The 18595-nt window shown below is 31.8% G+C and overlaps 1 protein-coding gene across 1 annotated transcript; it reads right to left on the reverse strand.

Annotated features, from left to right (window-relative positions):
• Positions 1-706: 706 nt before the first annotated feature.
• On the reverse strand, positions 707-18193 carry LOC125812239 (protein GAMETE EXPRESSED 2). The gene is made up of 17 exons (XM_049491762.1): positions 17418-18193; positions 11352-11722; positions 10930-11271; positions 10421-10747; positions 7774-7980; positions 7606-7691; positions 7399-7531; positions 6330-6638; positions 6098-6222; positions 5602-5819; positions 5301-5528; positions 4094-4323; positions 3402-3640; positions 2325-2481; positions 1638-1801; positions 1353-1447; positions 707-886 (listed from the first exon to the last, which is right to left on the reverse strand). Exons 1-17 carry the CDS (start codon positions 18191-18193, stop codon positions 733-735), a joined length of 4161 nt encoding a protein of 1386 aa, XP_049347719.1. The 3' UTR covers positions 707-732.
• Positions 18194-18595: the final 402 nt, after the last annotated feature.

Here is an 18595-nt window from a genome sequence, read left to right on the forward strand (position 1 = left end):
TAAAAAAAAGTCATTATCAAAAACCTACTTCAGTTGCATATTATAAGGAATTGAAACACTTGTTTCAATCAGAAAGTGTTTGGATTTGATATAAAAATTTAAGTTTTCAGATTGAAGAAATTACAGTCCAAATCCAATTCAAATAAACTCGGATTTGATAAGATTATTTTTTTCTTAGTTTGGATATCGTAAACTTTTAGTTTTGGCTTGTGAGCCTCTCTCTAAAACAGACCATAACAATTAACAACCTCAATTCACCTAATAGTTTACTTCTTAAAATGCTGAACTTTCTACCGTCAACAAGGATTAAGGCTTCCTTGCTGCCCATGCCGCATAATTCCATATTGGACTGAGTACTATAATGGGTAAAGTTATGTGGTACTAATCTATTGGACCTTTAGAAAATTAGACTTACTATTAGCATTGGACAAATATACTATGGGTAAAGCTGAATATAAGACATAAAAAATTCAGATATTTAAAAAACTGTACAACTATAGTGCATATCCAATCCGAAATTCATAATTTAAAATTAAAATCCAAACCAAATATCCAAAAAGTTTGGTTTTTGGGTTGACCCGAACTATGCCCACCCCAACGGACTATACAAATAACTAGCTTTACTTCCTGCAACATTAGTATTGACAAGTGCTGGCTATAGGTAATAATAATGTAGTGCACCATATAATTAATAGTACAATGTCCACAAGCAGAATATGAAAAAGAAGTTGATCATCTTAATAAACTTGAGGGAAGCTCTTCCAGTTGCTCATCTTTTGCAGAAGTTGCAGCACTTAGCCCAGAAGGAGAAGTCATTTCAAGCTGATCACTTGAAGAAGTATTGGTGGCTTTAGGAAATCCTCCAATTCCAAGCTGTAGGCATGACCTGAAAATATGTAGTTTATGTTTTAACCATGTAGAACAGAACCGCATAAGACCAACGACTTAATTTTTAGTGCAAGAGAATACAGTTGAATAAGACTTTCTGCATATTTGAACTGCAACTAACTAGTTTGCTTTTGCTGAGAAATAACTCTCTGCTGGTAGTACATTTTACAAATTTAACACAGTATGCTCATTCTCAAAAACACTTAACACTGTATGTGTTGTATCCTCTATGATCCTCCTTACCACAATTAAAAATATTCTTCATCTTCATAAGCTTCCATTCACACCATCACAACCCTCAGCTTTAGTCAGTCTGTACAGTGTTGAACTTGTTTACGAATCACAAGATTCCAAACTTTCTAAAAGCTTACAAAATGGTGCAACTTTCCATAGTAAAAAAAGACTTTTGATTCCAGCTTTCCAAAAAAAGACAAACTAGAGCCATTTTATTACTATAAACTTACCGCAAATGGAATTTGGAGAGCTGGAGATTAGACGTGAAGAAATTTGAACAGCATCCTCTGACTCGAGTCATCTTATCAGATAAATCCTTGGTTAACTGAACAGTACACAAAAAAAACATATTATGAAAGATCTTATTCCATTACTACCAATCAAGTAGAGTATGGTATGCAACAAAAGAATAATGGATGTGTTACATTGAGGAAAAACATCAACCGCAGATGCAAGGAAAAGATAAAATGCTGGCTTGTGGAGAACAACAGTTCTTGATTTAATCGCATACTTACTGTTCCTTCTTGGGAATTCTGGACATTGGAGAACTCAAAATCTTGGGATGCCTGCCTCCTTTTCTCATTAATGAGAACAAATGCACATTTGCAAATGAAGAATAGAAGTATCACACCAAAAGAAAGCACCATAACGAATTCAACAATAATTGCTGATCCAAAAACTGCAAATCAGATGCACTTATTATTATCATCCTGATAATTAATACCATGATAAATTAATAAGTTTGTCAATGCTTCACTTATCCCAAATGAAATTTCAGATAAAAAGTTAAAAACATTGCATAATTTGTTAGAAATTTAGACTATTTCTCATATAATTAATGCAACTTCAAAAAGTTACCATGCATCTCCCTTTCCATGAATTGCATTTTGTATGAAAAAACAATTTCTTTGACAGTCTCATCAGAGACCTGTAACTGCGTATTTTAACCTTTCAAAATCTTACCTGAGATCTGTGGGAGGTAGAAGAAAGCACCATTTTCAGTTATGGATTTACCAAAAGCAACACATTTGGAACCAAAAAGCTGAAGTATTTGGCGGGTGAAAATGGAGTTTGGCATTAGGTAAGGTAAGAATTTAAAAAGTGGGCACCTGTGGTAGGCATGCACCACAAAGTTCAGGAAAAAAATGCAAAGGAAAAGCTTCATAATGACAAATGCTGCACCTCTCTGATGCATAACTTACCATGTGCAAATAATGAACTCAGAGGTTTTTCTCTCATGAGACTAACAGAAACCTCAACAAAATGAGGCATTGACATCAAATCAGTGCAGCCTGGGTAGCACCCATAGTTCCCCATATCATTCACCATCACAATAAGACTAGCACGATGTTCATCACCCTGCAAAGCAACTCATGTAGTTATGCAGATCGGAACATGAAAAGGGAACATGATAGATGGCAACAGATATGACAAAGAATGAGTCCGCAATTCTCCAGTACAATGTAGAAGTGATAACAAATCCATTTGCAAATATAACTCTTAACATCTCCAGGGATTTTCAGTATATGTCATACAATATAAATACAAATATTCATCTAAGCCCCTATTATTGTTCACAAAGTCCTCAACTAGCCATAAAAGAAGTCATAGAAAAGGAGAAAAGGGAAAAATGTGCTTATAAAGGCTGCATTGCAGAAAACCATAACTGACTATCTTAGATCACTCATGATGTCTCGTGACACTGCCTTTGACATTCCCTATGCCACTTCTCAAGTAGTGGTACATATACCATTAGCTAACCTGCTGATTCTCGGTAGTCCATTGGCATTGTGGAAGACAAAAAAGAATGAACTGGAAAACCAACAGAAAAATATGAAAGATGAGTGTGAAGTGAAAGAAAATCATATTGCTTGAATTATTATTATTGTTTATCACATCTTCCAATACTGTTTCTTGATTTTTGTTTTGGTTCTTTAGTTCATTAGACTAGTTTGGAGGGGAGGTTCCAGGAACAGCATATGTGGCTACATTTGAAAGAATGCCACAGGAAATCAAAAGTGATCTCAGAGGGCAATGCAATCATTATCAGAACTAATCTTAATTCTCTCCACCTTGTACTGATTACCTGCTGTCTTATGAAACAGATAGTAAGCATAAGATCTGATTAGATTCTTTGTTCTTGATGCACTTATTGCAGACTAGGTAAACGATACTACCATATTATCAGGAAACAATACATCAATAATATAGCAAAGGAAGATACAAGGGAAAGAATCAGCCGAAAATGATAACAGTAGCTTAGAATCTCTAGAACACACATGATATAGCAATTGCTCCAAGACACTGTTGCAGTCTTCTAGTGTACCCCGAAATCTAATGCCTTTGGCTTTGACCATAAAATGTTCTGAGATGGTTACAAATGTCTGAAGAGGCTGCCACTGGTAGCTGGTTTTAAATTTTAATTCAGTTGTGCTAATGAGGTTAGCAGGAAGCTTTGTTGAGAGGAAGCCAGAGCTGACTTCAACGGAGAACATAACCAAGAAACGAGACGCATTCCCTGAAAATAAACTTAAATCAAAATCTGTAAGATTTGAAGGAGGAACGCAACTATGTTTCAGATGTAAAAGTATCATATCCCTCTCCCATATTGCAAAAGCATCAGCAATTATAAACGACAGAGGTTTCTATGAGACTTGCATAATAGAAGCCATTTTCAGCAGAGCACCACACTACCAGATATAGAATGTTTTGACCAGAAAAGCAGGTGTCTTTTTCTAGAATATAAAGTTCAGCTATCTATTTCGATTAAATAAATTGCAAATCTGTAGGTGATTTCCTTGATTCTTACCTATAACTCAACAGCAAAAATTAGTGCGACTCTCAACCTTCATTATCCATTTATTTTACTAACTATTAACAATCCTAAGAAGGTGCTGGGAGTATCTCCTATTACAGTAGTACCTATTGATTACATCCACATTGGGTTGACTGCATCAATAAACTCACGTACCAGGATAATGCAGTAGATCTGGATCTCCAACAAAAACAGCAGACTTATTCCTGTCTCTGCTAAAAATGGATACTTCTTCACTCCCTTGATCCATAATAACAAAAGGAGGAAGATTAATTAACGGAGGATCATTGATAGGTTCAACCAATATAGGAATATCTAAACTGTTCTTCCCATTTGTGTTCATCGTAGAGACGTGGATTGTATCAGTGCCGTAGAAGTTCTCATTTCTGATTCAATGAAACACATGAGACCCGTTAACATAACGTGTTTAATCCTACTCTAAAGTTATTAGTCATTCTCAGCATTTAATAGATTTCTATGTTCATGTTAGCAAGAAAGGCTGTTCAGGTTCCCTGGCTTATTATAATGTTTAAATATAGTTTTTTTTTTCAAGAAGAACAACTAGAATGAATGAAATGAGAGGCAATAAGATAGTGTTAATGTTGTATGACGGGAAAAAGGAAGAGGAAAAGGTAAAATATGCTGATACAACAAAATAGTTCATAATTGTTAAGAATTATCTGTCTTCCGTTACATAGACTTCTCACTAGAGGATGAAGGAGAAAACAGATAGCCATGTAATCAGAATATGTGAATCTAAATTAGTCTGGAATATAAGAAATTGTGTTAAGAAGAGAACTTTTGTCCAAGTTATCAAGAGTCCGTATATTCTCAACCTGTCTTAAATGTTGATAGAACAAGAATATTCCAGCTCTATCGATAACTGGTTCATTAGTAATGAAAAGCTAGCACAACAATATTTTCTTCTGAATTGGTGGTCTATCAAAAGTTAATCTCAAAGAAACACTTCCAAAATTTAGTAATTCCCAACTATATACTTTTATTTTCACATATCATGTTGCTTTGTGAATATAGCACTATCAAGAAAAAACCTTCATTTTTACTAAAATATGATATTCCTATCTAATTATGCTCATAATATTACTTCCTAAACTAATATGTTTATTCTCACCCATCATTCTTCTGGACTTTTACTTGTTCTTTCAATATCTTTCGCTAAGAGCCTACTACACATTCTATACCACAGACCCCCTTGAAAAATCTACACATACACAAGGATGATTTCCCATTGAGAAATGGACACACTTATAGAAGCAAGTAATAACTAACTTACTAACTTCCGAAGAAAAACAGACTCAGAAGAAAAATAAATGGTGAGGAATTTATGTACAAATTGTCATACCCAAAATACTGCAGCGACTGTATTGCAAAATTGATTTCTTCTACACAACCTGTTAAAGTTAACTCAGTAGACTTTCCGACCTCCCTGAACGTAGAATAAATACTCCAGGCTGGCTGCCAAAATTGCATTAACATAGGAGACAGAAAGACGATCCCAGATTGTGCATTAAATGTAATGCTGACGTTTTCAGTTGAATCTGAATAGATAATCTCAAGTCCAGAGAAACCCCTGCATCCAGTTAGCAGACCAGATTACAAACTCTTAGAACCAAAGCAACACAAAATCTTAACTAGAACTTTACCCGAATCTTGGACTAATAACATCTTCAGTTGCCAGTAATTGACTTGGAACTGAAACAAACTGAGGAGGGATGCTTAGAACAGATATATCCACGCCCCCGGAGGCAATGTTCCCATTCACATCACATATTGTATAAGAGAAAGAATCCCTCCCGTAGAATCCTTTGAAAGGTGTATACCTAAAGAGATGCCCATATTGAAGAATTGAACCATGACCTGGCTGTGCATAGAAATTATATTGAGGCAACTTTTCACGAAGACAACCAGAAAAGGAAAGGAAAATATAAACAGAGTCTAAACTCTGTGTCAGGAAAAAACTTGATCAGCTGTAGATGGACTACTTGATAGCATATGTAAGAAAAAATGTCTAAACACAATTTTATACACCTACGGTATAAATAGTGGAGAATATTCAAGAAGTTTCTTGTACCTCTAACTTTTAGATGCAAAACAAAAAGCGTATAATCTTAGATATATGTATAATGGAAGTACACCTACTTTTGAAAATTCAAAAATTGTAATGTTATGGCCAGCAAAATAGTCATTTTGTAGAGCATCAAAAGCTATAGAATCATCCTCCCAGACCCAGATCGAATCATTCTGTACTCTAGGGAAATACTCACCTGAAGGGCAGAATAAATACTAGGGTCAGATGAAGTCAGGTCATGAAAAGCAAGAAATTATAACAAGCCTAATAATTTCATTTTTAGCTTCAAGGGAAAGAACTCACTAGTGTATACATTCAAACCAAAGGGGCATGGCATTAAACGCATTCCATCAAAAGAAGCACATAACTCATAGGTGCCAACATCCTTTGCCAGGTAATTTCCACTATACGTGCCATCCTTATTATCACTAAAAGTCCATATTGAAGAACCTGAGCTGTTAACTGAACTAATCTCCAACTTTAACTTTGACTGCTGTAAGAGGACTGGATTAGAATATGAATCCATGAGTTGTACTGTGATTTCATTCTTTGTCAGCTTTGATACTTTTGGACTGGATTTCACTAGTCCCGAAAGAGATGTATTAACTTTCCCTGCACCAAAGCAATGAAACATCATTGAAATTTGAGAATCAGAAGATCCATGCATCATCATCCTCAGTAAAGTTAGACAAATTAATGTATGATGTATACAAATGTTTGGTTGGATAGACATTTTGTTGCGACTATTGGTTGATTTTTTCAAATAATTCACAAGCTGTAAATATAGGACTATTTCTAGACAAATAAAAAGTTCTTATATAAGCACCATCTCTTCATATCAGCAGGAAAGCACTCCTTTCCTAGTTCAACTCCCACAAATTAGCTATTTCATGAATATGCATACACATTAGGGGTCGTTTGGTAGAGTGTATAAGAATAATGCTAAATAGAGTGTATTAGTAATGCTTGCATTAGCAATGCATGTATTAGTTATGCTTGCATTAATTATACATAGATTATTTTAATGCATTGTTTGGTTTGATGCATTAAAAATAGTATGTATGGCATTAAAAAAATTATTTACAAAGATACCCTTGACTTTTATGGTGGAAAAGATGTAAAAAAGGTTTTGAGGGGTAAGTGGGTTTTTTATCATATTAATGCATGCATTAAAACCATTGCATTGCTAATACATAGAAATCCATGGTATTAGCAATGCACTCCTTAATACACAATAGAGTGTATAACTAATACAAGCATTAGTTATACATAGGTTGAAAAAGAGTACCAAACAAGGTACTAGTAATACACAAGGCTAATACATGCATTATTTTTTCTAATACATTCTACCAAACGAGAGCTAAACACGTACCTGCACTTACTGCCTTTCGGAATGGATGACCACCATTTAATGGAATATTTCCACAAAATACACTAATTTCATAGATTCCACTCCTCTCTGGTATATAATTAACATCAAAGGCACTAAATCTCATGTTTCTCGGCTGCAACCAAAAATTAACTATCAGCTCTGTCAATTCTAAAGCTTAACATAAAGAACACTACAAAAAAACCTTACATCAAGGTTTGTTTCAGCCAGAGGAGTAAAAGCAAGTTCCACATCATCATGTGCACTGCAATTAAAATTCGTACCACATGGAGTTCCTATTATAATGAGGCAAACTATCAAAAAATTGTCTAGGTAAGTATATCCTGTTTATCAAAAAACGAATTCTAATTTTAATACCATGGACCATCTTCATTGGATGTATGCTTGCTTGTGGTTGATAGGAATCAAATTCATTCACTACTAGTACTTGCAGGCTTTCTAGTTCAATAAGTGAAGGATATAGATAAGCATCCTTCAATAAGACAGAGAACCTTGCAGCTTCACCAGCAACAGAGTCATTTAGACCCGACCCATTAACAATACTATTCATTCCATCACAATAACCTATAAAAATTTGAAATAGTAGATCAGAAGCTAAATACCGGAAATGTACCTACCCTGATACATAGCTTCATACGCAGAAGGAATATCAAGATGATGAAGTATCAGAACATAATCAGAACAGAGCAAGCTAATTATTGCATTAACAAGCAGTTAAAAGTTCAATCTGGTAAATCGGAAGAGATTGGGAACTTTTCATTTCTGAAATATTCTTCCCCTAATTTGAGATTATTCACAAGGTTAGCTGCTAATGGAACCTCCGACATGATTTCTTTTCAGCGAGAAGCTCTTTCGAGTCTAAAATCTAATCATACATGAACTGCTAGAGCACTAACCAGGTGAAACAGAAGCAACTTAAAGACATAACTCCACAGATACTGTTAACTAGTGCAAAGAGTTAACAAACTGTATGGTTGAGTTAGTTAAGTCATAAGTGTAGAGAGTAAACAGAATGCTGAGGTGGCATGAGTTAGTTACAAAGTTAGTTTTAGATAGTTTGTATCTTTGGACTATTAGACTAGTATAAAAGGCAGAGATGTACAGATTCAATGTATCAGTGATTATATTCAATACAACTCTTCTTTCTTCTCTAATTTCTCTATAAATTGAGTTTAGGCCTGGTCTTCTAAGTTCTGTAGTGTATGCATCTGATGCACCCAAAGTTTGGCTGGATCTGTGGGAAAGGTTTGATACAGTAAATGGATCTAGAATCCTTCAACTGCATAGAGAGATTCATACATTAAGTCAGGGCACTATGCCTATTGCTGAATATCATTCTAGGTTAAGAGATCTATGGGATGAATATAATGCTCTTATGCCTTGCCCTATTTGTCTTTGTCCTGAGTCAAAGAAATTTGGTGAGCATTGTGATTATCAGAGGCTATTGCAGTTCTTAATGGGTCTAAATGAGTCCTACTCCACTCCTAGGAGTCAAATCCTCATGATGAGTCCCATTCCTACTCTTAACAAGGCTTATGCACTGCTAATTGATCAAGAGAGTCGGAGGAATCTGGCTAGTTCTGTCTCCACCAACTCAGCGCTAATAGAAGGCACAACATTGTACTCTCATAAAGGTAACACTTACACCAGTGGTGCTGGCACCTCTAAAGGTCCTTTTTCAGGAGGTTCTGGTGGAGGATATAGCAGTGGTGCCAGTACTTCAGGAGGAGGATATGCAAGTTCTTCAGGAGGAGGATACTAGACTAGAAAATATTTTCTCATATGTGAACACTGTGGGTGCAAAGGTCATTCTAAGGATCAATGTTATAGGATTGTTGGCTATCCTGCAAACTTTAAGTCTAAGAGGAAACCTAGTTTGTATGCAAATCAGGTAGCAACACAAAATGAGGTTGGCCATGAGGTCAGGACTAACACTAACAGCCAAACAGTATCTGGTGTAGTTTCATCCAATGGATCATTCTTCACTAAAGATCAATACCATCAAATTCTTCAACTGCTCTCGAAACCTGGTGGTTCAAATATCATAGAGTCATCTACCAACATAGCAATTGTTGTTGATGCAGGTAGCTCTCTTGTAGCTCTATCTTGTAATTATGCAGGTAGAAACTGGATAGTAGATACTGGAGCATCTCATCATATCACTTCTAATTTTAATGTACTTGACAAAGCTAAAGAAGCTCCCACTCATACCGACAGTAAAGCTCATTTGCCAAATGGTAAAGCTGTGTCAGTTTCTCATATTGGCAACGCTTGTGTATTCACTGATCAGTCTATTTCAAATATGATATTTCTTCCTGAGTTCAAGTTTAATTTACTATAAGGAATTACAGTGTATGGTAGGTTTCTTCCGAGGATTGGTAAAGAAGAGCATGGACTTTACATACTACATGAAGGACCAAGTTACACTCCAAAGCAACTGGTCAATAGTAGTGTAGCTCATGCTAATTCTGTAAAGACTGAATCTTGTGATATTTGGCATAAGAGACTAGGACATGTTCCTATTGATGTAATAAAGAGGCATGAGCCTCTTAGATCACTAAGTAGTACTGATCACCATCATTGCACTGTGTGTCCTATTGCCAAGAAGGTAAAGCTTCCATTTCCTTTAAGCACTCATAGGACCAAAGCTGTATTTGAATAGTTGCATTGTGATCTTTGGGGTCCTTACAAAATGCCTACTCATAATGGAAAGAGGTTTTTTTATCACTATTGTGGATGACTTTAGTAGGTATACTTGGATTCAATGTATCAGTGATCATATTCAATACAACTCTTCTTTCTTCTCTAATTTCTCTGTAAATTGAGCTAAGACTCAACCTCCATACATGGAGTTTTCAGATACCTAAGCTAATAGAAATAAAAATAACACGCTCAAAAACTAAAATTTTAAAGCAATTTGTTGATATGAGAAAAGCATAATAAGCGTAAAGGAAAGAAACAGAGAAATGTAAGTGGAAGCAAACAAACATAGTCGCTAAAGTACCTATATACACTGTAAAATGAAACGGCATAGCTGAGATGGAATTATTCTGCTCTTTATGATATATCATAAGCTTGAAATCCCCTGGTTCCATTAAGCTGAAGGAGAACAACTGGATACCCAGGCCAACCTGCCTGAATTGAATATCTGTCACAGGAATAATCAAGTTTGTTCCATTTTCAATAACTTCAACATCAAATTCATACAACCCTGGAACAAGATTTCCATATTGATCGTGCTGGTGAATAAAACCTTCTACCAGAGAAAATATTTGAAAGTACTTTGTTTCAACTTCCCACTGCAGCAAACATTTTGAAACAACCAAAAATCCTGCAAGATGAACCTAGGAATCAGTTACTATCCAAGAGAAACATTCACTATAACAAAGGGCCACAAAAGTTTGTAAAAGATAGAGTGAATATCACTTTTTGTCAAACCAAATAAAAATCGATTACAACTTTATAAATGTGTGAGCATAGTAATATTATCATCCTTATGCTTACATGAATCACCTGGATTCACTATGAAGATTAGTGGAGAGCCACTCAATGTTTGGTTATCTCCTTGTATATTAAGTAAAAGAGTTCCAGCTGTAGCTACAATAAACTCGGTAACAAGATAACCAGATATATCCCATCCTTTATTAGTGAAATCGAGGATAGTTGCAACGGAACCATTGAAAGTAGATACAGAGAATGTAAAATTGTAAGAGTTGAGCCCTTGATCAGTTGCAGAAGAGATATTATTCCCAAATGCATCTTTAGGAAGAATCACAAGTGAAGCTAGCATCCCTGCTGCAAATTCACTCACTCCATTCTTCCATGACACAACGCTTGCAGATGGATACATATTACCTTCATATACAAAAACGAACAAAAATTATTTTTATACCAGACCAATGCGAATACGTATCAAATTTCGCAAATAAAAGAACCTGGAGTGACATGAAAATGCAATGAAGAATCAAAAACATTGAAGTGATTATCAGTAATCAGCACATTGAACAACCCAGTCCTAATGGGAAGGAATGAAATCTTCCAATCCCCAAAATTAGCACCAAACTTTGACGAAACCCCGGAAATGTAAGAACTGTTTCCCATCTTATCATTGACACTAATGTTGGGATTGAAAGGGTGCTTGAGTTGGGCAGGATCAAAATTTCCAATAACTTTCACCATTATGGTTGCAACAGACCCAGCCATAAATGTATCATTGTTGTTCACCCAACTGAATGCAAAACTAGGAACTGTCGAATCTTCTGCTAAAAGAAAATCAAAGGATTGTTTTAAATTCTTTCTGTATTGACTAATATACAGTAGAAGCGTTAGTTAAGGAGTTTGAATTACCTGATAATGAAAGTTGATGAGTTAAAGAGGGTAGGATAGAGATGAAGAACACTAAGATGGTGCAGAGGAGAAGTTGGTTCGCCATGGATGAGAGCTCCAGAAATTTGAGCGGTTTATAGAAAAAGTTTAGCGGTTTTCTTAATATGAATGTTTCCTAGTTCCTACGGTGGGGTGAAAAGTAATTTAAAGAAATTTCAAAAGTATGAAAAAGTGACCGGAAGTCTTAATCATCTATATATCTATATAATAGAAAAGGTGATAGCGTCTACATATCAACATTACAATTAATATCTTTTAAATTATCAACTAGAATTAATTTAATATTTTAATCAAAGAAAAAAAAATTATTGTTTTAAAAGAAAAGTTACAGTTTTTTAACCAATTAAAACCAATTAAAATTGTTAGTTTTTTTTTAATTTAAAAAACGTTACAGTTTTAGAAGACATGTTATAGTCTTTAATTTCCAGTTTTTGAAAAACAATTACATAATAAATACATAATAATAATATATTATCTTTGAAATATCTATATAATATAATAATAATAATAATAATCTATATAGTGATAGAATTTACATGTCAGCGCCACAATGAATCTCTATTTTATACTTTTAAAATATCAGTTAATTAATTATTATATATATATATATATAATTAATTTAACATTTGAAAATAAAAAATAAAAAATAAAAAATAAAATTTTTTAAACGTTAACAAAAGTTTTTTACCGTGAATTTAACTTTTTTAAAGAAAAACATAATTATGAATTATTTTGATTAATTTAATATCTGAAAATACTAATAGAATATTTTTTACTGTTATTTTAACTTTTTACTATTTTTTTAAAATTCAAATTTAACAGTTAGTTACATACATCGTGTTACTCCTAAAAAAATGCACCTAAATTATAGGAACACAAAATAAAAAATAACTGAAATATCTATATCTATGTGGTATTTGATAAAATAGTTTATAAATTTTATTTATAAATTGAAATTTAATCAAAAAGTAATACATTAAAAACTGGCAATTTAATATATATATATATTGATAAAATAGTTTATAAATTTTATTTATAAATTTTATTTAATAAAAAAAAGTAATACATTAAAAACTGGCAATTTTTTTTTTTAAATTATTATTATTATTATTATTATTATTATTCTTTACCGTTATCCAAAGTCACATATGTAAATGAGGAATACAAAGCTTTTATAGATGCAATAAATATGAATTTCTCCTAAATACGGAATGAATATTTGAAGAAAAAAAAAACAAGTGGATAGAGAATCCTAAAATATAAATAAAATTATCAAATAACTTAAGTAAGGAATCACCATGAATATACAAGAGTGTTTTTATTTGATATATTATTTACTATTTGTGTAAATAAAATATTGTGTTGTGTTATATATGTTATTTTATTTTTGTTTTTTATTTATTTTTTATTTTTGGTATATAACTTATATATGGCTATTATCTTTTTCTTTTGTTGGCAGAAAAATGTATTCGTTATTTTGAAATATGCTTGCATATCAAATTAATAAATAAATAACAAAAATATGATTAGATAACATTGAAATATATGTGATATGAGAATACTTAAATTTCTTTCTGCATCTACTTTTAAATTTATAACAATGTCAAGTAATTTTATTTTTCTCCACTTAAAAGAAATAGTTTTTAATATATATTAAATAGTGATTTTTAATTTAAAAAACCTTCCTGAATGATAGTTCAAGTAATGTTTCTGTTTTTAAAACTAAAATAAAATTTGCATATTCTCCCTACAAATATTCATTATTTTGAAATATGCATGTAGATCAAATTAATAAATAAATAACGAAAAGATGATTAGATACCATTAAAATATATGTGATATGACAATACTTAAATTTCGTTCTGCATCTACTTTCAAATTTATAACAATGTCAAGTAATTTTATTTTACTCCACTTAAAAGAAATTTGAATAAGTGATAAATAATTTATGATTGATTTGTTTTTCATGTTTTTGTAGGGATAAATTCATTAGATAATTTATGTTGGCATGGCACAGATTATATCCCATCTTAAAATCATACAATAAATTAAGAAGAAAAAAAGGCAAATTACAGAAATCACATACTTTTAAGGCAAAATTACAATCTATCCCTTAAAAGTTTATAATTACAGAAATACCTCAAACGGATACAATAATATAAGCGCTGATACATTAATCTGATGCGTGAGATACATTAATCGTTAAGTAAGATACATTACATTTTATACATGATACACTAATCTGATGCGCGAGATACACTAATCAGATGCGCTGATACATTAATCTGATGCGCGAGATATACTAATCTGATGCATGAAAATGAGAGATTTTGAAGATTTGTAAACTTATAGGGGATAATGGTAATAAGTAAACTAAAAGGTGGGATTTCTTTCAATCTTTTGAAAGATATTCTAAAGGTGCTAAATATTATTTGTCCATCTTGCAATTTTCCCCAACCAGATATTCAAGCTATATACATTTTTATGTTTTATTTAATTTTATAATAATAACAATAACAATAATAATAATAATAATTATTATTAGAAAAAATTGAAAATAATAATTATATTGCAAAAATAGAATGTAAAAATGGAAAACACGGACAAAATTTTTTGAAAAAGCACAGGCAAAGTAGCTGAAGTTTGAACAAAAATTATTTTAACGTAGAAAATAAAAAGTATAACATTGTAAAGTGGTTACTTTTTTATTTGAATTTAAAAGTGGTTATCTAAAACTGTTCAACTACTCATCTATCCTTTATCTTTATATATTGATAAATAATAATAAATAAATCCATTTAAAAAGATTATCTTCTTCTTTTTCAAAAATAGACATCTACATTTTACATACTCACATTATATTGCAAAATTGCAATGGTAAGGCAACACAAAGAAGTCATCAACATTTTTGCATAGAGTAAACAGTGTTTTAGGCATGCAGTCGTTCCATTCATATGAAGAGATCGTTTTGGATAAGTATGACTTAGTTACATTTTTAATTGTGGATGATTCAGTTACAATCATAAATTTTATCAAGTTTTTATTATATTATAGATACATTGCATGAATATTTGAGGCTTTTCTGTATACAACATATATTGAAGATATACTGAGAATAAAGACTTGCTTGAATCTCAATGTACTAGATTGAAGAAAGATTTACCGAATAATGATAAAACAAAAACTTTGAATTTACTTATTTATAACTATATTTTTCACTGTTAAAGTTTATCATTTTTATCATTATCATGACACAATCACTTTCAAAATATAATAAATTGTGTTCTTCAAAGTTAAAAATTTACAAATAATTTTTGCATGATACAATAGATATTCAGAATGAAGGATAAATTATTTTACAAAAAATAGTATATTAACGATTATGATTTTACTGTAATATATCTAACACAAGTTTTTTTCATCTTTAAACTTTCTCTTTAAATCTCATATAAAGATAATAAAATACATCATCATAAATATATTGAGTGTGTGATATTAAAAAGAAAATGAGGAATAAACTACTTACTTTCTCTCTCAAATATAATTCAATTTGTACTTTTGAATGTATTGTTTATTTGTTACATCTTATTATTTATTTTCGTCTCAAAAGTATTTGAATATCTACTTAATTTGCTTATCTCAATTTATAATGTATTTTGAATATGAGAAAATTATATCAGAAAAGAAATATAGGAATGACTATGCTAAATCTTGAAGTTTGTTGCATTTTAGAGTATGAAGTTTTTTAGAAAATAAAAATTATATCTTTTTTGACAACATTTGATGCTTCTGCTATAATCCAAAAGAATCTCAAAAAAATGATATTTATATATTGCACATTTTATTTTTTAATTGCAACAATCTATAAAAGTAGGTAAAAATACTTGCATCAAGCAATCAACCAAATATCTACACATCATTAAAAGTGTTGTGTGTTCAAGCCACAATTGTTCTTGAATTTTTAGTTTAAAAAATCATTTAATTAAATATTTTTAATGGATGAAAATTGTATGAATTTTTTATTTTTATCTCCTATGATTATAAAATAATTAATATATCTCCATTTTTTTACTGCAATTAATTTTTAAAATTGATAAGGTCAATTTAAATATGTGTGCAGTAGTTTTATGGTGAATTTCGAGAATTGAGGTAATTGATTAATAACTACCTAAAAAATAAACACTCCTAACCGTGTAGATCTCTTCTCCTAAATCGTAGGCACATAATAATTCATTTATCTCCACTCAAAATAACAAACCTGAGAAACAAATACTTTTATTTAATGTTAAATAAAATTATAAAAAGCATACTACAGATAATGGGAAGAAATTTCTGTTACCACATTTAATATAACTTTTTTTTATATATATTTAAAATCTAACTGATTATACATGGGATTAACATTTATGTTATTTTAGACTCTTATTTTATTATAATTAGAATACTTATCTTTATTGATTGAAATCTATTTCATTTTTAAAAAGTACATAAGTATTTTTTAAAATAGGGTGATGTAAATGTAATGTAAAGAAAGCAAAAATTAATTTTTAACAAATAAAATTTAACAAATTATAAGAGAATTGTACTTTTTATTTTTTAAATAACAAATTCAATATATATATATATATATATATGTAATGTAATAATAAACAAAAGCAAAGTATATATATACAAGTTATTAAATGACCATGTGATTCGTTCTTCCATTTCATGGAGATTTAATTATATTGTGTGTTTAAGAAATAAATGATAAAAAAGAAGTTTTGATTAAAAAAAAAAAGAGAAACGATATATATTGAAATAAGTCATATTACTATATAATATGATATGATTAATAATTCTTTATATTATTCACACAACACACGGGCACGTATACTAATTTGAACCTAATTACAACTTCTCTCAATTTTATCATAAACTCATCTCCTACGATTTTTCTCACTTATTTTTAATTTTTAATTTGGTTTTCTAATTATTCTCATAATCTTTCCATTTTCTTAAAAAATTATAAGAGTGCTAAAGGGGCCAAATAGTTTCTTCATAAGCTAATCAAATATACCAAAAAGATAAAGCTAATCCAAAGGAGACACAAAACATTATTGTGTCAAATGCGTGCAAAATTTCAACAGAAGAAAAGGAAAGAAATGCATAAAGATATAAATCAAAATTCATCTTTTAAGTTTTCTCCTATATAGAGCACTGCATCAGCTTTGTTGATGTTCTGAAATCTATCCAAAAAATTGAAGGTATTACAACAGATTGGGATCACCAATTCACGCGTTCTTCTTATGTTAGATTTCACCATTGAAGGATATTCCTATTCAAGCTAAGAGAGAAGAAAGATGAAGTATACTAAGCATAATTTTTTATTCAACTTGAATTGATTCTGGCTATCACAATACATGTGTTTATAGACAATATTCCTTAACTAACTTTTTCTAACTAACTTTCTAATAGATTCTACAACTTACAAACTAGTACTTCTAAGTTCTATTAATCACAATTTAGTCCCCAATATTTGCTAAGTAATCCTTTCTCTAATACTCCCCCTCAAGTTTGAGGGTATGAACAAGTTTAATACACCAAACTTGGATAGTAAATATTCATGATGTGACCTGCCTAGGTCTTTAGTAAGTAGGTCTGCTATTTGCTCTTTTGTATTCAAATGTCTTGTTTCAATCACTCCTTGATGTATCTTCTCTCTTATGAAATGACAATCCAGCTCTATATGTTTTGTTCTCTCATGATGTACTGGATTTGCAGCTATCTGAATTGCTGATTTGTTATCACTGTGAACAATCACTGGAGTTTCAACTTTTGCTCCTAACTCTTCGAACAATCCAACTATCCATACTACCTCAGCTACTGCAGTTACCATGCTTCTGTACTTAGCTTCTGCTGAGCTTCTGGAGACAGTTCCCTGCTTCTTAGACTTCCATGAAATGAGAGAGTTTCCAAGTTTCACTAGGAATCCCGTCACTGATCTTCTAGTATGTGGGCATGTAGCCCAGTCTGAATCACAATAAACATTTAGCTTGTTGCCACCTTTGCTGGATAATAGTATCCCTAACCCTTCTTGTCCTTTTATGTACCTTACTACGTTCAGTGTTGCATTAAGATGTGACTGTTTTGGATGTTGAAGAAACTGGCTTAAGGTCTGAGTTGCAAAGAAGATATCTGGCCTGGTAACAGTCAAATACAAGAGTTTACCAACTAACCTTCTGTATACACTAGGATCTTCTAGCAATTTGTCTGTATGACCTCTATCATTCACCTCATCATATTCCTTAGTAGTTAATTGCACAAAGGGATCAAGTGGTGTAGTAGCAGGTTTTGCTGCACTCAAACCAGCCTCAGAAATAATCTCAAGAGTATACTTCCTCTGATGCATAACTATCCCTTCGTGTGATCTGGCAAACTCTATCCCTAGGAAATACTTAAATCTCCAAGGTCCTTCATTTTGAATGTATTTTGCAAGGATTGTTTAGTCTCCTGTATCAGATTGATGTCATTACCCGTGATCATCATATCATCAACATACACTAAGATTATCACTAAAGCAGTCCCAACTCTTTTAGTGAATAGTGAATAGTCAAGATGACTCTGTACAAATCCTGAGCTTCAATGAGCTTAACATTCCACTGCCTGGGAGCTTACTTAAGATCATAGAGGGATTTAATGAGCTTACACACAGGCTTCTCCCTCTGCCCAGTAAATCCCTGTCGCAGCTGGAAACCTTGTGGTAGTGTCATATAAACTTCATCATACAAATCTCCCTGCAGAAAAGCATTAT

Source organism: Solanum verrucosum, unplaced genomic scaffold (genome assembly GCF_900185275.1).
Source record: "Solanum verrucosum unplaced genomic scaffold, falcon-dt-bn FXZP01000115.1, whole genome shotgun sequence".
NCBI classification, from domain to species: Eukaryota; Viridiplantae; Streptophyta; class Magnoliopsida; order Solanales; family Solanaceae; genus Solanum; species Solanum verrucosum.

What these genes read in the sequence shown, in the direction of transcription:
- LOC125812239 (XM_049491762.1), bottom strand. Translation starts at nt 18,193, where the DNA reads ATGCATCAGAGGAAGTATACTCTTGAGATTATTTCTGAGGCTGGTTTG. An exon ending in TGGAGCAATTGCTATATCAT is followed by an intron (nt 2,482 to 3,401) that starts GTGTGTTCTAGA and finishes GTTGCTTTGCAG; the next exon opens with GGTGATGAACATCGTGCTAG. An exon ending in AGAATTCCCAAGAAGGAACA is followed by an intron (nt 1,448 to 1,637) that starts GTAAGTATGCGA and finishes TGTACTGTTCAG; the next exon opens with TTAACCAAGGATTTATCTGA.